The 24,208-nt window shown below is 37.7% G+C and overlaps 1 protein-coding gene across 1 annotated transcript in view; it reads right to left on the reverse strand.

The window, feature by feature from the left end:
- HEPH (hephaestin) overlaps positions 1-23,667 on the reverse strand; it is a 134,542-nt gene extending 110,875 nt beyond the window's left edge. Inside the window, exons 1-10 of the mRNA XM_055564040.1 lie at positions 23,568-23,667; positions 17,128-17,333; positions 14,916-15,160; positions 13,779-13,991; positions 12,893-13,075; positions 11,188-11,442; positions 9,615-9,783; positions 8,316-8,452; positions 2,240-2,371; positions 313-524 (exon numbers count right to left, since the gene is read on the reverse strand). Of these exons, the coding sequence (XP_055420015.1) occupies positions 313-524; positions 2,240-2,371; positions 8,316-8,452; positions 9,615-9,783; positions 11,188-11,442; positions 12,893-13,075; positions 13,779-13,991; positions 14,916-15,160; positions 17,128-17,333; positions 23,568-23,597 (1,782 nt within the window). The 5' untranslated portion in view covers positions 23,598-23,667. The remainder of the gene's footprint in view (positions 1-312; positions 525-2,239; positions 2,372-8,315; positions 8,453-9,614; positions 9,784-11,187; positions 11,443-12,892; positions 13,076-13,778; positions 13,992-14,915; positions 15,161-17,127; positions 17,334-23,567) is intronic.
- Positions 23,668-24,208: the final 541 nt, after the last annotated feature.

Genomic DNA, 24,208 nt, shown 5'->3' on the forward strand with positions numbered 1-24,208 from the left:
AATAGCATGAGGTCATGACTGATCTGTGTAGTTGTATGGCAGAAACCAACACAACATTGTAAAGCAATTATCCTCCAATTTAAAAAAAAAAAGTAAAAAGAAGAAGAAAAGGAAAAAAATAAAGTTTAGACAAAGAGATGAGGCAAAAAAAAAAAAAATAGCATGAGGTCACCAACTATTAATTTCCAATTCAATAACTTGGTTAATTTTATGCTCTTATTTTTAGAACCCAGATCCATGCATAACTTCTATTTAACAACTCAGCCTCATCATCTTCCCAGGAGGCTTTCCAGCCAGAAACCTTGACAATACCTGCTTGCCATCTGTACCCAAGGCACCAGCCTTGCACACCAGCAGGGGGCCCACCAGACCAGAATTGGTATCCCTTATGGGATCTGCAGCAGAGAAGTATGTCCAGGTGAGACAGGCAGGATCCTGAACAGTGGGACCAGCATGGGGAGGGACTGTCCAGCGGTATGTTACTTTCTCAAAGGGCCTAGCCACTAAGCCAGAGTGGGAAGAGTCTGCAGGAAAAACATAGAATTTATTGCTCACATTGGCTAGAGTATCAACATCTCCAAATAGTGGAGTAAAGATCATAAACTACAAAGGCATTTTGGAATTTATCACATGGTAGTATAATTTAGGATGATTTTAACTTATTTTTTCTTGTTCATTCATTGTTCCTAACTCTTTAAAGTTTCGAACATACAGAAAATCTTAAAGGATAGGACAATAACCACTCTACCACTTGGAGCTGATTAATATTTGGCCATCCTTCTTTTTGTATTTTATTTTTAAAATTTATTTATCAATTTTTTTTTTTTACAGTAGGGACTTGTTGGTTATCTATTTTATCACAGGCTTAGCCATCTTAAATTCATCTAAATCTATGTGTATGGCTACTTTTTCTAAATCATTGGGAAGTGAAATGTAAGAATAATGACATTTTACTTCTATATACATCAGTAACCATCTCTTATATTATCACAATAAGATTACAACACCTCAAAAATATCCTAGTACCATTTAATATCAGTGTAATAAAAAATCCAATTATCTCCCAAATGTCTCTTTGTATACAACCAAAATTAGACAAGGATTTAATATTGCCCTTGGTGTTGTCTCTTTGATTCCCTCCCACCCCCACTGCCTTTGGTAACGATTTCTTGAAAAGTCTAGACCAGTTGCATTGCAGAATATTCTTTTATTCTAGATTTGTCTGTAACTTTGCCTTTTATGCTTTCAGTATTTTTTTTTTTTGGTACTTTTGACTTGAGATATTAGCATGCATGTGTTAGTATTATTCTCAAGGAAAAGAAGAAATTAACTACTCAATAATCCCACTTGTAGGATTCTTTCCTGAGGTAGTAATTCAAATCAAATGTACATATTCATTCATTGCAACATGATATACAATATCAAACAAGTAATGAAAGCAATGTACATGTCCAAATGATAGGGGATAAGGTAAATATTTTTACCTTATTACATAGTCATTAAAATGTTTGTAACATTATAATGACATAGAAGATGGGCACAATATAAAGGTAAAAGAAAACAGTAATTAGCCTCCAATTAAAATAAATAAATTTATACCAAAAAAAAAGAAAACAGTAAGATACCAAAATGTACAAAACATATCATTATAAATACATACATTTGCATAAACACAGAAAATATGAAAAAAGTATATCAAACTATAATGGCACTCTACCTATGGGGTCTATTTATTTTATAATTTTCCATTTTTATAAAAATTCCACAACATATATGTTATTTTTATAACTAGAATATATTTATATTTAAAAGTTGTCTCATTGGTCCCAGCTCTGTCTCACTATAATATAGAAATTCATCTATTTGCTCATGTACAATTGTGAATAGCATCAACAACATCCATCCATGGTAGTTAACAACATCCATCCATGGTAGTTAATTCTGCCTTCTTTTCTCTCCTCCCTTCCCCTATTTATATGCCCTCTAGAGCAGGGGTGCCCAAACTCCAGAATCTAATGCCTGATGGTCTGAGATGGAGCTGAGGCAATAAAAACAGAAATAAAGTGAACAATAAATACAATGCACTTGAATCATCCTAAAACCATTCTCCCCAACCCCGTCTATGGAAAAATTGTCTTCCATGAAACTAGTCCTTGGTGCCAAAAAGGTTGGAGACTGCTGCTCTAGAGGTACCTGTTATTATCTGCAGCCCACATTTTTTGAAACCCTGCCTGCTCACCATCATTGTACACAGTTCCCTCAGAGTCCTTCTCATAAAAGACTCCATGAGGCTGTATGCTGAATGGCTGGGAGGCACGGTTGTAGAAGATCACCAGGATGGTGTCACCCACCTCAGCCCGGATCACTGGTCCTGGAAAATGGGAAGGAGAGACAATGGGAATAAAATCAGTGATGACCAGAGAGGATGGAAACAGAAGGGAAAGGAAAGAAATGTAAAAGAGAGAAAACTTTTATCTCTGCAATAATAAGAATAATATTTTTCTAGTATATTGCCATTTATAGTTATAAAAAGCAATTTAAAATCCACTATCTCAGGCTTCCCTGGTGGCTCAGTTGTAAAGAGTCTGCCTGCCAATGCAGAAGACATTGGTTCAATCCCAGATACAGGAGGATCCCATGCTGCAGAGCAGCTAACCCATGCATCACAACTACCGAGCCTGTGTTATGGAGCCTAGGAGCCACAACTACTGAGCCTACATGCCACAATTACTGAAGCCCAAGTGTTCTGGAGTCCGTGCTCCACAACAAGAGATGCCACCATAATGAGAAGCCTACTTACCACAACTAGAGAGTGGCCCCTGCTTGCTGCAACTAGAGGAAAGCCTGCACAACAATGAAGACCCAGCATAGCCAAAAAGACTTAAATTACTAAAATCAGAAATGAAAGTAGGGACATCACTACTAGTCATATAGAAGTAAAAAAATAAAATAAAATTATAAGAGGATGCTATTCACAATTGTACATGAGCAAATAGATGAATTTCTAGAACAGAAAACCTACCAAGACTTAAATGTGAGGAAATAGAAAATCTGAAAGACAAATAAAAAGATTGAACCATTAATCAAAAATATGGCAACTAAGAAAAGCCAGATGGCTTACTGGTGAATTCTACTAAACATTTAAAGAACTACTACCAATTCTCAAATATTCCCCAAAAATTGGAAAGGAGGGATTATATTCTAACCCATTCTATGAGGTCAGAATTACACTGATATCAAAGCCTGACAAAGATATTACAAGAAAAGAAAAACTATACACCAGTAGTACTTCTGAACACTAATGCAAAAATCCCCAACAAATTACTAGCAAACAAAAGTTAGCAGCATATTAAAAAAATTACATATCTTGACTAAGTCATATTTATTCCTGTAATGCAAGAATGTTTCAACACGCAAAAAACAGTCAGTGTAATACACTATGTTAACAAAATAAAAAGAAATCATCATCTTGGTTAATGCATAAAAAAACACTGAACAAAATTGAACACCCTTTAATAATACAAAACATTCAAAAGCTAGGAATAGAAAGAGACTGCTTCAACATAATAAAAGCCATATATGAAAAACCCACCACAAACATCATACTCTATGTTGAAAGACTGAAACTTTTCCTCTGAGATTAGGAACAAGAAAGGATGTTTGCTTTTACCACTTCTATTCAACATATTACTGGGGTTTCTAGCCAGAGCAATTAGTCAAGGAAAAGAAATAAAAGATATCCAAACTGGAAATGAAGAAGTAAAATATCTCTATTTGCAGATGGTATGATCCTTATCATAATTATTTGGAAAATCCTAAAGCTTCCACACACACACACACACAATTAAAATAAATGAATTCCTCAAAAGAGTAGAATACAAAGTCAAGACACAAAAGCCAGTTGCACTAACAGGGAAAATTTGAAAGATAAATTACAGAAGCAATTTCATTTATAATACCATGAAAAGAATAAAATACCTAGACATTATTTAACCAAAGAGGTGAAAAATTTGTAGAAAGAAAACTATAAACCATTGATAAAATACACATGAAAGTGGAAATACATCCCGTGTCCATAGGTCAGAAGAATTAATATTGTTAAAATGTCAATTCCACATGAGCAATGAGCAATGTAATCTTAAGGGACTCCAAGCAGCAAAATAATCTTGGGGGGAAAAAAACAAACTGGAAGATGTTACATGTCCTGATTTTAAAACTTACTACAAAGCTACAGTAATCAAACCAGTGTGGTAGTAGCATAAGGACGACAGATATATAGACCAATGGAATAGCATATAGAGCCCAGAAATAAATCCTCACAGATATGAGGACAACTTTTGAAACAAATGGTATTGAGAAAACTGAATTACATATGCAAAAGAGTGGCTGTACCTTTACCTAACATCATATGCAAAAAAATTAACTAAAAATGGATCAAAGCTCTAAATTTGCCTAAAACAATACAACTGTTTATAAACATGGCAAAATCTTCATGACACTGGATTTGGCAATGATTTCTTGGCTATGACACGAAAGGCACAGGTAATTAAAAAAATACTGTATTTCATAAAAAAGCATTAAATGTGTATCAAGAGACACTACCAACAGGGTCTACCTGGTGGATTAGTGGTTAAGATTCCACACTTCCAAGTCAGGGGTGCAGGTTCAACCCCTGGTTGGGGAGCTAAGATCCTACATGCCATGAAACACAGCCAAGGGAAAAAAAAAGGAAGAAGAAGAAGAACAGTACCAACAGAGTGAAAAGGCAGTCCACAGAATGAGAGAAAATACTTGCAAATCATATATGACAAGGGATTAATATCCAGAATATATAGAGAACTCCTAAAACTCAACAACAAAAAAAATAATTCAAATAAAGATGCACAAGGGACTTGAATAGACATTTTTCCAAAGAAGATATACAAACAGTCAGTGGGCACATGGAAAGATGCTCAACATCACTAATCATCAGGAAAATGCAAGTCAAAACTGCAATGAGCTATCTCCTCATACCTATTAGGATAGATCATATGAGAAAAATAAGTGTTGCCAAGGATGTATAGAAATTGGGACACTTGTGCACTGCTGGTGCGAGTGTAAAATGGTGCAGTTACTGTGGAAAACACCATGGCAGTTCCTCAAATAAAACTAGAGCTACCATAAGATCCAGCAATTTCATTTCTGTGTATATACCCAAAGCAATTGAAAGTATGTCTCAAAGAAACATTTGTGTACCCATATCCATAGCAACATTATTCCCAACAGCTAAAATGTGGAAGCAAACCAACTGTTCACTAATAAACAAATGAATAAGTTTAGCAAAACTTATATACCTACAGTGCAAATTCTACAATATACTACAACATGGCTAGACCTTAAGGACATTATACTAAGTGAAATGTCAGACACAAAAAGACAAATATTGTATAATTCCACTTATATGAGGTACTTAAGGTAATCAAAATCATAGAGACCGAAGGTATTAATAGAATGGTGATTGACAAGGGTTGGGGGGATAATAGGTAATAATTTGTTAATTGGTACAGTGTTTCAGTTTTACAAGATGGAAAGAGTATGGAAATGGATGGTGGTGATGGCTGTGCAATGTTATGAATATATTTAATACCATTAATACTTTAAAATGATTAAGATGGTAAATTTTATGCTAAACATATTTTGCCACAATAAAATATTGAAGGGAAAAAAAAGACTGGGGACCTATCCTGAATACCAGCTAATGATAGCTCTTTTATACTTACCACTCACTCTCTTTTCCAAACCAAGGTGTGTTTCTGCTCCTTATTATCTCCCTATCCAGCTAATGAAACACCAAAGTGGTGTAATATACATGTAATGGAAGGTCTAGAGGAGAGAGGTGAGAGGCGGCAGAAAAGGGATTTGAATAAATGATGGCTGAAAAATACCCATATGTGATGAAAGTATAAACGCACATATTCAAGAAGTTCAAAGAACCCAACACAGAAGAAACATAAAGATGCCAACGGACATCACAGTCAGTTGATGAAAACTGGAGTTAAAGAGAACAATTGTTGGGAATTCCCTAGTGGCCAAGTGGCTGGGAGTCTGCCTTCCAATTCAGGGAGTGAAGGTTCAGTCCCTTGTCGGGAAACTGAGATCCCCCATGATGTGTGGCCCGGTCAAAAAAAAAATTTTTTTTAATTGAGCAATTGTAAAATGCCTGGAGAAAAAAGGACAGGACACACCCACAGAGCAAAAAATTACAATATACTTCTGGTCAGAAACTATGCAAACTATAGGACAGCAGAATGATGCTGTTAAGTTACAAAAGAAAATAAAGAACCTCCCCTGCCCCACAGCTTGGAGTTCAATTGCCTGTCAAAAACATCTTTCAAAAATGAAACCAAAAAGGACTTCACAAAAGCAAAATCAGAGAGAGTTCCTGCCTTCAGGAAACATTGAAGGAAGTTTGGGGACAGCAGGAAAACACCACTCTGGAAATGAAAGGTTCTGGAAATGGTGAATGCATGGGTGAATATGAAAGATTTTTGTCTTTATTTTAAAATTCTTTAAAAAGGTAATAAACTGCTTTAAACCAAACTAATGACAGCATACCTTGGGTTAAGATCTACTTAGAAGTAAAGTGCTATAGTAGTACTTAAGTATGAATCTATAAAAATAGTTGAAGAGACTTGTGTTGTCTGAGTCAGAGATGTGGGATGACTTGTATCTATAGCAGCTACATGATGAAAAGTGTCTGTGTTATGGATCTGTACATGTGCTCATGTTCTGAGTGTTCTCCATGTCCACACCATTTTCCTCCTTTCTCTGTATGCCCAGAGGGAGTGCACTGCTTCCTAGGATTTCTGCTTAGGTTTGGAGAGGCGAGGTGTGTGTCACCCCTGCCTCTCTCCTGCTGGCACACATCTGGGGGTGTCTGTCCATGTGGCTGAAGCTCCTATGTTCACCACAGACCCTCCCCCTGCTCATCAGACATAAGGGTGTTGTTAACTGCTTCTGGGGACTTCACCATCCCTGGTTGATTTTCTTAATTCTAGGCACACTTGTGTAAATAGTTTGTTTATTACATATTCTTGAGTTAATAATTTTGAGCATAATGTTTGTTACAAATGATGAACGTTTGACCTAATTTTGAGTATCAGTTACTGGTCCATGGGGCATAGGCTGACATCTTTTGAGATTTCTCACACTCAAGATCAGTATTTTCTCTTTGTGTTTTAATAATTCAGTAAAAAATTATAAATTCTTTGTGTGTTTTGTTCTGTTTTGCTGCAAACACAAATGACTCTGGAGATTGTTACCATCTGCTCCATATGCCGGTGGTCTTACAGCAATAGACTGAACATCATGAGGTCTTTGTGCTACCTCTGGGTTGGTTGACCTTACAAGAAAGCGTTATTATTTTTGTTAAATATGTATGGGCAAGAAAAAGGTAACTCATTGCTGAGTGAAGAAAGAAAGGAATAATGTACTGTACTTCTCTGTACTCTTATTTTAAAAACTTGTGCTGTGCAATTAAAATACTCTTATTCCAAAAAAAAAAAAAAAAAAAAAAGAAAGAAAGAAAGAAACACCAATTGTCCATTATCAGATCTCAGAAAATCAACTGGTAAATACCTAACCCCAGAACGTGGTCTATTATATTATTTCATTTTCAAAATTTTCTCCCATTTAATCTATCTTGTTGCCTGGCTCTATGAATGTGTTGGGTGTGTGAATAAGCCACACCCAACCTTCCTATACTATTTCAGTGCTATACTGTACTTTAGGCTTTTTAGCTACCTTCCTTAGGTCAGGCCCTAAGCTTTGTTCTGCATTCCTCACCATAGCAACCATGTCTACATGTCATGCCATTTGCTCCTGGTCCCATATTTCCAAGATCCTGAACAGTCTTACTGCCTTAAATAGCCTGTCAGGAATATACCTAGAGAATAATGTTTAACAGTATGATCTGTACAGTACTGCTATGAGAAGATGTTCAATGTAAAAAAAAAAAAAAAAGTTTCAGTAGTCAAATATATATAAGAAATGATGTATATTTTACTCCCATCATGGAGATTCATGATAAACAAAAATAAATCCACAGCTCTGGGAAGCCCTGCACCAAAGAATACTATTTGACTAGGTTTAACTTAGTGTTTTGCAGACATTTTCAGACCCATAACCCTTTTCCACAAAACACTACTCTCTTGGGACTCATTCTGAGAAATGTTGGTCTACAGCATGTTTCTGAGTAGCCACCAGGCTCCAGTTTTTAAGGCCTCCCCAATTCTCTGGCTCTAGTCAATTAAATTCATAAGTTAAGAATTCCTCACCCAGAATTCCAAGATGCTTATCCTCCTCCAGCTGCACCTTTTCCTGGAATGTCTCATCTTGGAAGGCTTCATATCGAACTTTCCAGTAAGTGCCCCCAATTCGGATGGAGCTCTTCTGGAAGAATTTATCTGAGCCACTGGCATATAAGGAGGCAAATATCAAATTATTTAGCCATATATCAAATAAACTCCTGTTGCACACTTGTTCTTATCAAGTTATGGATCTTTGTTTAGGAAGGACCTCAGAGATCATCCAGGTTAACATCCATCTAGTGAAGGTATCTCCTCTGGCAAAATACAAATTAATGATACATAGCTTCTGCTTCAGCCTTTTCAAGATCAGGGAACTCATTTTCAGAGAAAATAATTCCTCTTACTGTTGGATAGTTTTTACGATTGGAGTTCTTTATAGTAGGCTGAAATCTTCTTGCTTGTAAGTTCTAGATGCTGGGATCAGTTCTATTCTCCAGAGTTATGTAGTCTTATATCTGTCCTTAATCATCCTCAGGTACTCTAAATCCTTTCTACCCTTAGTATCTTTCATTTAAAAATGAAAGTGCACTAACTTAGAAAGACTAGTTGTAGATTCTTAGAAGTCATGCTGACACCCAAGTGCCTACTTTCCTATATTTTCTGCAGATTCATTCTATTATTTCCTACTGGAGAATAAACATGATTTGATGTTCTATAGTATTTTCCATAAACTCTCTTAGTCATCTATCAAGTGCATCTTTTAAAAAGACCTGGAATCACTGAAAGCCCAGTGAGTCAGTGTAACTTAAGGCCCAGCAACTGATTAGGGCACCAACCTTCTACTCTATCTTGCCCATATCTGAGTCATGGATGAAGCATGAAAATTTGGAGAAATTCCTCAAAAAGGAGGGACATGGAATGACCATAAGGCAGGTTCCTTCCCCTCTTCTTATACTTTTCAGAGTACATTTTACACTTCAGCTTAAATGTGTCCTTCAGACTATGGTAAAGAAAGAAAGGAGCAACATGATAAATAAATGGTAAATTAGAATTGAAGAAATGTCATTTTAAATTACATGACCCCATCTTGGCCTTCTTTTCTACTTGGAACCCTGGCTGGGAATATTTCAGATGACCATACAAAAAGCTTTATAACTCTCCAAGAGCAGGCACTCCTGTAGGGTCACGAGAATTTGATTAATAGTTGTGCCATTAACTCCAGACAATGATTATGATCCCCAAGTGAAGTGACAGATTTCTGAGAGGGAGTAATAGGTGTTTGTGGGTAGACTAAGGAGTAGAGAGAGGAAACACATTACTTCTTACCTGCCTGGCTCCCTCAAGTTCTTTCCCGTACTCCCATCATGCCCCATAGGGCCATAGTCCCATTGAATCTCATGGGCCTCAATGAAGTACTGCCGGACTTTGCCTGTGAGTAAGTTCACGGGAGGTGCCGTGGAGCAAGACTTGACCTTGTAGAGTGCTTGCATGCCATCTGGAGGAAAAACATCAGGGCTGGCTCCTTTCTACCCAATACATCTTTTACCCAGGTGACTCATCTTCCTCCTTATCCTAATGTTTCCCACTTTCTCCCTTCACTAGGCTCTTTACCCCTCCCTCTAAATGAACTACTTTCTCTCACTCCTAAAGAGCCTGACTGGGAGACAGGGAGTGCAAGTGGGAATTCAAGTATCTCCCACCTGCTTATCACTACTAACTCATTTATCAGAACTTTATTCTTGCCTCTGCAAAATGCTTACACTGTAGCAACATCACAGAAATTGAAATCAAAATACCCGAATTCCAAGTCCAAGCCTTATCACTATCTATAGGAATTTAGGCAAGTCATTTCCTAGATCTGAGCTTAACCTCTGATTTGTAAATGGGGAGAATAGAGAAATGTACTACACTAGGCCCATGTGAGCATCAAATTTTAAAAAGAAAAGTGTTATTTGTAAAATGGGAAGCTTCCAAAGTAAAGGAACATCTACATATGAAGATGAAGCTCCACACTTGGGACTGTCAGTAAAGTGTAGATTCTAAGTAGTGTTTCCAAAAGTGGAGTTATTACATTGAGGCATAGTGGTAATAGATGATACTGTGTTATATTTGCTTAGCTATGTATAGAGGTCATTCAGGTACATTATCTCATTTGAGTCTCACAACATCCCAAGGAGATCTGAAATTTGAAATTAGAAATTTGAGCTATGAAGAAAGAGGAAATAAGGATATTCATTTTCATTGAATGTGTACTATCTGCTAGAACCTTTTTTGGGTGATTTACATATTTTAGTTACTTCCTTCAGTCCTCATAACTAGCCTGTGAAACAGACTTAATGTCCCCTTTTGCAGATGAAGTTTTCTTTCTAAGGATCAGAGAGGTTACATAACTTGCCCAAGATTACACAGCTAGTCAGAGGTAGAATTAAGATTTAAGTGCCTATCTTCCAACTGCACATTTGAGTGCTCATTTTCTTCTCTTGTATCCAGTCTTGGTCTCATCATTCCCTCATCTCTAAGCTTCAAAATCCCATTATTTCTCTGAAACATCTTTACAACTTTTTAAGGTGGGAATTATTATTGCAATCCTCAGATGAGGAAACATAGACACAAAAAATGTGACATGACTTACCAAAGGTTCACTCATCCATTCCTCTACTATCTTATGTTAGAGATGGGGAAGATAAAACCCAGAGAGCATGCCCAAGGTCAACCTGCAATTTAATGACTGAGCCAAGAAGGAACCTGGAATCCCAGAATTCTAATGTTTCATCGTTTACATCCAGTTATCTCACCTGAAAGACCAATCTTATGGCTCCAGGTCAGAAACCCAGGCTCCTGATAACCATCACTGCCACCTACCTCCTATATCTAAAGGATCAGAGATGTTGGATCTCACCTTGCAAATGACTATTCACTTGGCAGCTGATTAACCAGGTGCCAGGTTCCTGGGGCACCATCTCAGCACTCACAAAAGTGGCTGGAAAGATATGAGCCACATCAGTTCTATGACCTCGGATGGTCAGCATCTGTCCATGGAAGAAAACTGTGTGGACATCTACCTCATTGCCCATGCCAAACAAGTGCCAGGCCACACGTTTCTGTGCACACATACTTAGATCTGGCAAGTTTCCAAATACAAAGCCATTTATTGCTGCAAAATAAAACACAAAGAAAATATCAGAGTTAGGAAATGATAGCCCAAAGAGAGAAGCCTTACCATCTGATAATAATAATATGTAACACTTAGGTGAGGTTTCGAAGAGTAAACTGTGCTGACCATATGCATCATCTCATATAAATCTCACAAACAATCCTGGGAAATAGGCAGAATTCACTGGTATGGAAAAAAAATGTGAAAATCTAGGCTCAGAGAGGTAAAGTTATTAATACTTCTCTCCCAAAACCACAGAGGTATGAAGTGGTAGAGCCAGGATTTGAACGTAGCAATCTGAGGAAGCTTTCTAAGAAATGGAGTTTTATTTATAAGCCTTCTTTCCTTCTAGGCCAATTTCATTCTGAAATTTCCACAGGGAAATTGTCAAGTTAACTAACTAATTGTCATTACAAGCAATTGGTATAAAACTCAAGAGAAATTTGAGCTGTCCAAACCATCTTTCACATATTCCCCTTGAGTTTTCACCTCCCCTTGGGACTCTGGTTTTGAGCCTACCTCTGTCACTATGTAAATCACTCCTATAATTAAATAAAAGCAAAAGCAACTTTTTTCATTTCTAAAATCCATTTTCTGTCCATGCCTTAGGACTTCTGTGCTTTTTGTTTTAAATTTAATTAAAATGGTTGTGGTGCTGTAGAAGACTCTTGAGAGTCCCTTGGACTGCAAGGAGATCCAACCAGTCCATCCTAAAGGAGATCAGTCCTGGGTGTTCATTGGAAGGACTGATGTTGAAGCTGAAATTCCAATACTTTGGCCACCTGATGCGAAGAGCTGACTCATTTGAAAAGACCCTGATGCTGGGAAAGATTGAGGGCAGGAGGAGAAGGGGACGACAGAGGATGAGATGGTTGGATGGCATCACCGACTTGATGGACATGGGTTTGGGTGGATTCTGGGAATTGGTGATGGACAGGGAGGCCTGGCGTGCTGCAGTTCATGGGGTCGCAAAGAGTCGGACATGACTGAGAGACTGAACTGAATTGAACTGAACACCCTTATGGGAACTCATTTCTTTTCTCTACAAAACATGTAATTTTTTCCAGTTTTCATCCTTTTTAGAACAAAGAAATGTTAACTACTTATATCATTTGGCAACCCTAGCCAGTGACTAAGCATAGAGTATATGACTTTGAAATTAACAACCCTGGGCTGTTCCATATTATAAGGCGAGGTACCTAATGGCAAGAGCATAGTCTATGAGGTCAGAGAGATTAGGGTTGGAATTTTAGCTGTGCTGTTTATTTTCTGTGTAATCCTACAGCCCTGGTTTACTCATGAGTGAAACATGGAAAAGCCGCCTACTACTCATGGTCCTCATGAGGATTAAAAAGAACCAGGTATGTGAAAACATTCACCAAATACTAGGCCCAGTGGAGAACCTCAATCAGTGTTCACTGTTATATGTGGTCAATTACTCCCAGCTCACCGTGCATCCTATTGCTCTTCTGAAAGTCCTCATCTTCTTTGTCCACTGAGGCAGGGTCTGAGCAGTAAGTGGCAATGTTCTCATTGATATGCCAGCTAAGGTTCTCATCTATCACACTAAATAGGAGGAAGAAATCATTGTCCACATCCTGCCGCCGAGGAGGGAAGCTCCCATCCAGGGTTCCTATTGAAAGTAAGAAAAGAGCCTTTAAGAACCTTCTTTGTTTAGGAACAGTAAGCTGTAAGGGGTACTCACAAGTAAGAATAGAAAGAGTGGAGCCTTAAGAGTCCATCAGCAACAGAAAAGTAGATAGAACCTTCTGCTGCTAATTTCTATTTCCAAATTCCTTAGATAAAGTCACCAGTTCAGTTGAGCCTAGGACTTGAAGGTGAAGTACATAGAATCTAGAATAATTCCCTCCCATCATCCCTGCCTATGTCTTCAACTCAGGGCCTTAATCTGACCACAACACACAGGTCTTCAGGACTGACTATACCTTAAACATATCACATTTCCAACCAAACTTACAATCCTCCCCAAATTCTGATGGCTACACTTTCAATACTATTCAAAAAACTATTAATACACATTTATTCTTATGTAACTTGATTTTCATCATTACTAATTTGAGGTTTTTTTTAATGAAATAAGAAAAAAAGTAGCAAAGTATTTTTTTAATATTTTTTTTGTTTGTTTGTTTTTTTTAAATAATTAAATAGAAAAAAATAGTGAAAAGGGAGTTTGGTAGAGTTTATTCCTGCTGAAAAATGGGGGTGTTAAATTAATGCTCTCCAGGCTGTTGCTCAATATGTAGGTGATTCAATTATATCACAGCTCCCTCTAGATATCCCAAATTGTATCTTCAGCTCACACTTGGGGCTTATACCTCTTTTACAGGTTATAAGGGGTCCAATGAGACCAGTAGCAATATCTCGTGGAGCATCTACATGAGAATGGTAGACCCAGGTGAGGCATGCTGGGTCAGCATCAGTGGGTGCATGGCCTTCTGGAATGGTCCAGTTGTAGATGTGGCTGCCTCCTGGGGGTACAGAATCATCAGCTTTCAACCAACCAGAGGAACCATCTGGATACAAAGAACCTAAAAATTGAAATTGCACATGCTCAGTCCCAGGGTGAGAGAGACCTAGCAGATAGAGAAATCAGGAGAGTGCTGACATATGAGATATCTAGTTTCAGTTTTGTGGAAGGTAGAGTTCTAAAGTTCAGCACAGTATTCCTCACAACCTGAGGAAGGCCAGATTCAGGTAATATCTAGTCAAGAACCCTAGACTATAAATCAACAGCTGGTTAAAAAGGTAGCAGCCCTTGGGGAAGGAGATATGGCCATTGAAAGTACTATACAGCTTAACCTAGTAATGCTCCAGTGCAAAGCCAATGACATGGAAGTAAGAGAGAATAAAAATTCCCTTCCTCTGAGCACTCACTTTGGAAAACAAAAAGCAGACAACCACAGAATTTCAGTCTGAAGGCAGCTCAATTATCAAATGGTCTACTTATGAAAGAGAAAACAGAGGGAAAATAACTTGTCCAAGATGATACAGGGAGTTAACAATCAAGTTAGGACCTTCTGATTTCTCTATTCCTCACTCACTGGTGTGTCCGTATTATAAACTGTTGGGCCTGGGATAGTGGGAGCTATGGATGAGTAAACCAATCTTTCTATTAAGAAGAAAATTCACAGAACACTCCTCTATTTCCAAAACAGTCAAATATTTTATGGGAATTCCATTCAAGCAATTTTTTGTGATAAAAGGTAAATTGAATCTCTACATTTTTAAAGAATAATTGAGGTTTAGAGATGGGCAGTGACTTGCCCAAAGTTACACAGTGTATGAATAGCAGAGCTGATAATGGTATCCATATTTTCTCTGGGGAGAGTAACTGGCACCTCATTTCAAAAAAGAAGATTATCTTCATTCCCAGCTTCTCTCTCTCTCATAAGACAGTAAAGAAAAAGGGATATTTGTTGCAAGTAGGAGAAATAAAGGATGGGATATTTTACCTTCTGAGTCCTTTTCATAGAATACACCATGGGGATGGATGGTATAGGGACGAGTGGCAAAATTCTTCAAGTGGATAAGGATGACATCTCCCACCTCAGCCCTCAACACTGGCCCCAGGAAGCCCAACCAGGCTGGCTGGACCATTTCATCCATGTATGAGCCATCCTTGTATTCCTTGTAGATGGTCTTCTTGTAGCTGTTCCCTATTCGGTTCTTGTCAGACTTCAAGAAGCTAGCAGCTACTCTGGGAAGGAAGGAAAGAGAGACTCACATTTTTGCCTTTCTTCTAGAGGAAGCTGACCAAAAAGTGACCATTATTGTTTAGGGCAAAATAAGAAGAAATGGGATTGTACTGATCAAAATATTAAAGCCTTAGGCTAGGATCTGATTGTTAGACAATGAGAAGTATTAACTTAGAGTGTATGAATTTGCCGATATGCACTTTTAACCTACAAAATGGGTTCCTCAGGTGGGATAGTGGTAAAGAACCCTCCTGACAATACAGGAGACATAAGGGATGCAGGTTTGATCCAGGGTTGAGAAGATCCCCTTTAGGAGAGCATGGCAACACACTCCAGTATTCTTGCATGGAGAATCCCATGGACAGAGGAGCCTGGCGGATTATAATCCATGGGGTCACAAAGAGTCAGACATGACTGAAGCGATTTACCACTCATGCACACAACCTATAAAATAGGCAGATTCACTCACTACAGCCTAATATATAGTAGTGAGGAGGCAACCAACTATGAACTGACCCTTTTTAAGTGCTCAACTTCCTATCCAGTTGGCTTGACTTACTGTTGTCCTGCTATATATGGGAAGTCTTACAGCATAATGGTTAAGATCATAAACTCTGGAGTCAGGAAGTTTCAATTAAATGCCAATATTGCCATTTCCCCTGAAGAAGGGCATGGCAACCCACTCCCATATTCTTGCCTGGAGAATCCCCATGGACAGAGGAGCCTGGTGGGCTACAGTCCATAGGATCACAAAGAGTCAGACACGACTGAAGTGACCTAGCATGCATGGATTGCCATTTTCAAATCTGTAGGACTTTTAACAGTTTACTTAACTTCTCTGAGTATAATTTCTCCATCTGTAAGATGGAGGCAATCATGGTACCAGCTGTTACTGGTGAAAAGAGTTTAGAAAAATGCTTGGGAAATAGTTATAGAAAAAAACCACAATGTTATGTATTACTTCAATGTATTGGAAATGGGGGATAACAAAGTTATCCTTCAAGGATACTTTTAATCCAGATTCTGTGACTCCAAAACTAGGTAATTAGAAAGATCGTTCATCAAAAAAAAGGATGACTTTTTCTTACTCAAATTCTTCCTAGAGTACTCTGAGATGTTACTGTCAACTTTGGAAAACTCTGATGCTTTGGAGAGACAACATGATTCCTGATCACAAAAGATTTTTTAATACATTAATTTTTTTCAGCTGATATTTCTGGAATGCATGCAGAGCTCTAAGATCAAGAAAATTTATTCCTGTAGGATCTGTGAGAGGCTGAATGGCGAGAGGAGTACCAACTTTGTATCCACATTACCCAGGTTCAAATCCTAAATTTTCCATTTACTGTTGGACTTGGGGAAGTCATTTGATCTCCCTCAGCCTCAGTTTTCTCATCTGTAAGATGAGAATATTCATATTCACCTCCTAGTTTCTATAAGAATTAGGTGAGACAAAGTATATAAATTTCTAATATGGTGCCTGTTACAAAATGTTATATAAGTGATAGCTATTACTGTTTTTTCCTTGATTCTAAGGCTGATCTTATTTTTTCACATTTTCACATATCTTAAATCAGTATAGTTCCATTGAACTATTTGCAGCATACATACACCACACACATCTTACAAACACTGTATATATTTCATGTTTCTTTCCTGTTTAAAAGCTAAACACCTATTATTAAAACAGCATAGTGGATATCACCTTAGAAATCAAGGAAATATGGAATGACCTTTAAGACCCTAAAAATGCTGAGGCATCTCAGTGTGGAAAAGCAGACTCCATATGAGATACTGTCTCCTGGGTCAATTAGTTGTTTCTCAGGAAATGCACCCTGGGATTATGGCCCAGAGAGATCTGGAGCTGACTGCAACCACATCCTAGGAAAAGGTCCTCAAGAGCTACCTACTGACCTCAAGGGTGCCCCTCCCTAACTCCATCTCTAATTTCACAAGAGATTAAACCTACATGTCACTTTCCAGAGGCTGGTTCGTGATGATATTCCTTCCCTTAGGAGCATAGTTCCACCGCACATCCTGGATCCCCAGGTAGTAGACTCTAGTAGTCCCATCAGTCAGTTGGGGCCACAGAGGTTGCATGAACAGCAGAGCCCAGAGGAGATGGCCTGACTCCATGGCCCACGTTACTCTGGGAAACAGGCAAATGAATAACTTCTGGTAAGGAAGAAAGAGAACAAAAGGACTTTGAATGTGTCTGGAAAAGTAAGAGGCAAGACCTAGACTGAGTGACTGAGAACATAAAAACTGACTAGCCTAGAATCTCTGCCTTATCTGATTCCTTTCAACAAGTGTTCAAGGATCTCTACACATTGGACTTTGGAAGGAAAAGTTAAAAAGTCACTTGTACTGACTTTTTTAAGGTATCACTTTCTTCAGAAGAGAAATATGAGTTCATTTTCTTCAGCAGTGTAAAAAGAAGAGTATACTCTGGCCCTCAAATTAGGAAACAAGCATCAGTAGCCTAACTGAGTCACTGTTACTCACTCAGTACCCAAGTGAAATCACTAATTCTCCCTGTGTCTCTATTTTCATCATTATCACTTTCCATACCCTATAAACTGTGCTTAAAAACAAATGAGAATTCAGCAAAAATCATTTGCTATAATGTTCATAGATGCAAACTGGAAACAGCCAACATGCCCACGACACTATAATGGATGAGTAAATTGTATTTTATTTATATAATGAAATTCTGTATAGCAATAGTAATGAGCAAACTAACACTACATGAAAATATAGATGCCTGTCACAAATATAATATTGCAGAAAGAAACCAGACACAGAAGTACATATTATATGATTTCATTTATGTAAAGTACAAAATAGGCAAAGCCGATCTATGCTGTTAGAAGCTAGGATAATGTTTGCCCTTAAGGTAGGGATCACTGGCTGGTAGGGAAGAAGAAGAAGGCTTTTAGGTAATGTTCTGTTTCTCAATTTAACTATTGATTACGTGGATGTGTTCAGTCTATGAAAATACACCGAGCTGTGAACTTAGCACATTTATCAAAAGAAATATTCTTTGCTGTTTCTTTGCAATGCACAAATCCATTTCATGTGTCCAATCTTGACTCAGAGTTAGAACTAAGCCTCTAGTCTCTCATTCTAATACATCAACAAGGCAGTTAGACTTCTTGGGGCTGATATGAAGCACTCAGTCATACCATCCACAGACACAGTCAATCCAAGAAACACAATCAAAATAACATATACACAAATATACATACACTTGCATATACACAGACACATGCAGTCTTATCTAAAAGCAGAGACACACACACTTGCATACACATTAGTTCCACAGTGTCACATAGAGCCTTAGTCACTGTCATAATAATAATAATAATAACCTATAATGGAAAAAATCTGAAAAAGAATATATATATTTCTGAATCACTTTGGTATATACCAGAAATTAACACAATATTGAAAATCAACTATACTTCAGTTTAAAATAATAACAGTCAATATTTATAATGTGTGTATATGTCAGACATTGTTCAAAATGTTTTACAGAATAAATCATTCAATCCTCACAACAGTACTATGAAGCAAATATCTTTATTATCCCCATATTATTAGAAAGAAGAACTATAAAACAGAGATATGAGGTAATTTGTCAAAGTTCCCATAGTTAACAATTAGCAGAGTTGGCTTGTGTGGTAAAGGGAGTATGTGTTCAGTGTTTATGTTTTTCTTTTTCTGAAGTATAAGTGATTGACAATATTATATTAGTTTCATGTTAATTACCATGCTATACTACTTTTCACAAAATATATTTGCACATGCACAGAGAACATTTGCAGGCATATCTTGCTTTATTATGCTTCACTTTAATTTACTTCACAGACATGTTTTTTACAAACTGAAGATTTGTGGCAGTTCTGCATTGTCAGGTGATGTTTAGCACTTTTTAGCAATAATATTTTAAAATTGATACACGTACATTTTTAAAGACATAATGCTATTATACACCTAATTGACTACAGTATAGCATAAACATGACTTTTATATGCACTAAAAAATAAAAAAAAAAAGTGTGAAGATTTATTACAGCATGAACTTTACTGCAGAAGTTTGGAACTGAACCTGCAATATCTCCAAGGTATGCTTGTATGTGTTTATAGCTATTGTCATATCTGAGAATACCCCATATACTCTGAAATAAGCAATCACATGTAGTTATGATCACTTCTAGAGAGACACATATATATTTATATAGGCAAAGATACATCTAATGAGTATCATTCATGATGATGATAATAATGATGATAACAATCATTCATAGAGAAATTACAAAAAACATGATGCTCAGTTTTTACATAAATTATTTCACTAAATCCTCAACCTAACCACATGATATTAGGGATTTTAAATGAAAACAGAAAGTAAAAATATGCACAGAGTCACATGTGGATAGGAAATGTCCAGATATTTATTTACCTTGATTGATAAATAGAACTATGGACCTCTCTAAAAATTCTCAAACCCTTCCACACAAAGCAGTGGCCCAAGTGTGTAACCCTCAGTTTTCATATGGCATTTGGAAGAAGCCCTTGATATGGGGGAGAACCTGCCTTCCCTGGAGAATCCCATGGACAGAGGAGCCTGGCGGGCCATGGTCCATGGGGTTGCAGGGAGTAGGACATGACTGAAGTGACTAAGCACATTGCCTTGGATTCTTCTAAAACCTGGCTTTCCTGCAGACCAATTGTGTAGACTTGGGTAATACTTAGGCACTCTGAACCTGTTTTCTTATCTATAAAATATATCTAATACTATAAGCTTTGGAGAAGTAAATTAGAAAACTTACATGAAAAGGCCCCAGGACAATTAGTGTTTAGAATATAACAAACTATAACTGTTGGTTTCCTTCCTCATCTTTCTCCCTCCTGGTGACAGTTTGTTAATTTACCTTTACTGTCTCCCACACATTATATATTTCAACTCTAAGGGCTAACTTAAATCTTACATGCTCCAGAAGGCCCCCTGTAGCCTCTTCATATCACTGTCCTCTGAAGAACTACTTACTCTAAATAGCATAAAATGGCATGAAGTCAGACTTTTTATTATTATTACTTTTGTCTCATAAGCTGCCTCATGAACTGTCTTTATTTACCAGCTTGGACTATAAATCCCTTGAGAGTGGATGTAGTATCTTAGAAGTCGTTGTGTATCTATTGAAAGATACTTTGATGGGAGCCCTGCAGTTACATTTTACATTGAAGACACAGGCTTTGGAATCAGACTACCTAAAAAAAACCCTGGCTTCACTTTTCCTAGCTGTGTGACTTGATAAACTGCTTTACTTCTCTGGCCCTTGTGTTTTCATCTTAAATGGAATTAATATTATTTACTACTTCTCAGGGTAGTTCTGAGGATTAAATGAAATAAGATCTTTAAGTGAATAGAACACAAATAAATATTTAGTGCACCAGTAAAAGACCAAAAGGCTTTAGTAGCTATGATTATTACAGATAAGGAAATAGATTTAGAAACGAAAATTGCCAGGCTCACAAAGCTTTAACATTTTATGGATATCCATAACACAAACACATTCATAAGTTCCTATATACAATAACACATTGTAAGCATACAGGCACATGTATATGGCTGAGATTAGTTTCTTTGGAAGCAAAATAATATAATGAAAAGAACCAGAACTTTTGAATCAGATAAACTCAGGTTTGAGTACTGTTTTCAAATGTGTTTGAAAGAAATAGATAGGGACTTAGTAAGTATCTGATAAATATAATTTCTCATTTCCTCTAGTCACTAATTTCCTATTTCATTCCCAAAGATGCATTTGTTGTTGCTATTACCATTGTTGTTTTTAAATTAAGTTTATTATTATAAAACAAAAGAAAGGGAGAACCCATAAGATTCTTTTAGAATCATTTGTATATTTCATAGTAAAATTGAAAGAGTCTAGACTCAGAAATGGAGAAGGCAGTGGCACCCCACTCCAGTACTCTTGCCTGGAAAATCCCATGGACGGAGGAGCCTGGTAGGCTTCAGTCCATGGGGTCGCTGAGGGTTGGATGCGACTGAGCGACTTCACTTTCACTTTTCACTTTCATGCATTGGAGAAGGAAATGGCAACCCACTCCAGTGTTCTTGCCTGGAGAATCCCAGGGACGGGGGAGCCTGGTGGGCTGCCGTCTATGGGGTCGCACAGAGTCAGACACGACTGAAGTGACTTAGCAGCAGCAGCAGCAGACTCAGAAAAAATAGATTCTAATTCTGGAATCATCATTTACTAGTTGTATAACATGGAACAAGTCACTTAGTTTCTTGAACCTGAGTTTTCTCATCTCTTAAATGGAGATAATCTCTGGTTTGGCCTCCTGATTAGTTTGCTATGAAAATCAAATGAGATGAAGGATTTGGAAGCCCTACATAAATTATTCATTTGGGGAGGGCTATTTTTAATCAGTTGAGCCCACAGGAGGAGATCTTATAGAAAGGCCAGACTGAGGAGGAAAAATAAAAGGAAAAGGTAAAAGGGGAAAGGGGAAATGAAATAATATGAGGAAGAATCCTGGAGGAAAGTTAAAAAGGAGGACAGAAGGAAGAGGTACTCAAAGGAGGGGAGGGAGAAAGAAAGAATTTCTGGGATACTTTGAATTAGACATAATTTAGTTAATATACACTGAGACTAGACAAACCTTACTTTCTTGTCATCCCAATGTTACCTGGGCCTGGTCCCCTTTATCCACAATTTGCATCACTGTTTTTCCTAGAATTTTCAAGTTGTTCCTTTAATGTGATAATGCTCTTTTCTCTCTGAGTTGGAGTATACTGGCCTGGACAAGCTTATCCTGGACAAAGGATCACTCAACTGAACACAGAAATGCTGAGCTGTCCTAGAGATTTTGTCTCCAATTTCAGAAGTCTTATTAATAGAACCTGCTATCAAGACTGACCTTTTGGTCTTCCACTTTCTTAATGTTTTTGTGGCTTTTCTTCACCTTGTGACTCCAAATAGGGGATTTCCTCACCTTTAGGCGGTATGGGGCTTTTTTTTTACTAGAAGGGAAAATCAAGAGAGTGTTGAGAGCCTCAAAAGATTCCATATAACACAAGTACAATTTATATTATTTTTAATCATTATCATTGTATTCGACTATGTCAGAAGTGGGGAAATCGAGGTCCAGTTGGAGAGACTCTAAGTCTCTAAGTCCTAAGAGCTAGTACTAGAACTTAAGATCCTTTAGCCTGACAATCATGTATATCAGCACTGTGCTTTTCCTGGGACAATATGATTTCACTACATATGTGCATTTATATTAGGGGGGTTTCTTTATGTCCTCATACCCTAGTTGTGGTATAATAGAAAGTATACTGATATGAAACTATAAGACCTGGGTTGAAATTTTTTTGCCTATAATAGCTATGTATCTTTCAACAAGTTAATTTCACCTATTTTGCCTCAGTTTTCTCATCCAAAATTATGGATAATATTTCACAAATTGTTTTGAGGATCAAACAAAATAATGGATGCATGAGCCCCTTTCAAAGGGCTTAGAATACAATAAATGATTAGTAAAAGTCTTAATGCATTAATGGATTCATACATCCATAAAAACTTCTAGAAACTATACTTTTTCAACCCCTTGACATGACATATAGAAAATGGAGACCAGAGAGATAAAGGGGTTTGCTTAAAGCCAAGCAACCAGTTACTGGCAAGGCCAGAATTTAAGCCCATATTTTCTAAAACATTTCTTCTACTTAGGCACTAAGTGTGAGAAACAATTTAGATTTTAAGCTGATAGCTTAGTTCATCTATCATTTACTGCCTTGCTCTGTGCCAATCTGGATCTCAAAGTATGAAAGTAAGTGATTGTTTTTAAGTGTTCCATCAGTCCATGGGGTCGCGAAGAGTTGGACACGATTGAGCGACTTCACTTTCACTTTTCACTTCCATGCACTGGAGAAGGAAATGGCAACCCACTCCAGTGTTCTTGCCTCGAGAATCCCAGGAAAGGGGGAGCCTGGTGGGCTGCTGTCTATGGGGTCGCACAGAGTCAGACACGACTGAAGTGACTTAGCAGCAGCAGCATCACCTCAATAAACCTCACAAACTGAGACCAAGAAATGAGCATACTATTTTAACAGGAAAATTAACTACTCTCTACAACTCCAGGATCATCTCTGAAACAGCTGAGCAATGTCCCTGGCCATTTTGATGAGAGGAACAAAGAGAGCATATTTTACATTTTAACTTTCCTGCACATTCAGCCGTGCTTCCTTCTTCTCAGCCACTGACTTTCTCTCCCTGTGGGCCCAGGATTTCTCTAAACCAAGCTGAATAAAAGTTTTATTTTTTGTTTTGTGTTTCAAAGAGAAGGAGGTAGGGTTTAGAAAGGGGCAGAGGAAGCTTACCTTTGCTGGAGAAAACCCTTCCATATTCATGTCAGCGGCCTACTGAGGCTAAACTGCAGACCCCAGCATGAGTCTGCCAGCCCTGCTCAGTTAGTATCCTGGGTTACAAGGCCTTTCTCATAAACAAAGTCCAGGGCTCCAATTGGCTGGTGTTACTGGGGAGGAGTGAATGGAGGCTGGGGCAGTTCTGGTTGCCCTCTTTTCCAGAAACTAATCTACTGGAATGTCTTGTTTCGGACCTGGATTGGTACAAAACCCGGGTATGGTTCTTTAACCATATCCGGGTGTTTTCCAAATCCCGGTTAGGATTTCCGGAGGAATTACAAGAGGGTGGGTTGCCCTTCTGTTATCTCAGCTTGCTGATTGCTATTTGCTGAAAGGGAGGAGGAAATGCACTGTCAGTGAAGCTAGTGAAACCTCATAGAAAGATTCCAATACCCCCCTTTAAGAAATAGGTCCCACTGCAAGGGTTATGAGATGTAAGAAGAGCTCCCATCCCCAACACTTTCTCTTGTTGTGAAGCAGTTATCAGCCCTGCTATTATTCTGAGACCATGGTTGCTTGATAATAGAGAAAAATAAAACTGGTAATAAAACAAAGAGCTTTCTACATGCTAGTCCCTATGTTAACCACTTTACATA

This window comes from Bubalus kerabau, chromosome X, assembly GCF_029407905.1.
Source record: "Bubalus kerabau isolate K-KA32 ecotype Philippines breed swamp buffalo chromosome X, PCC_UOA_SB_1v2, whole genome shotgun sequence".
Classification (NCBI taxonomy): Eukaryota; Metazoa; Chordata; class Mammalia; order Artiodactyla; family Bovidae; genus Bubalus; species Bubalus kerabau.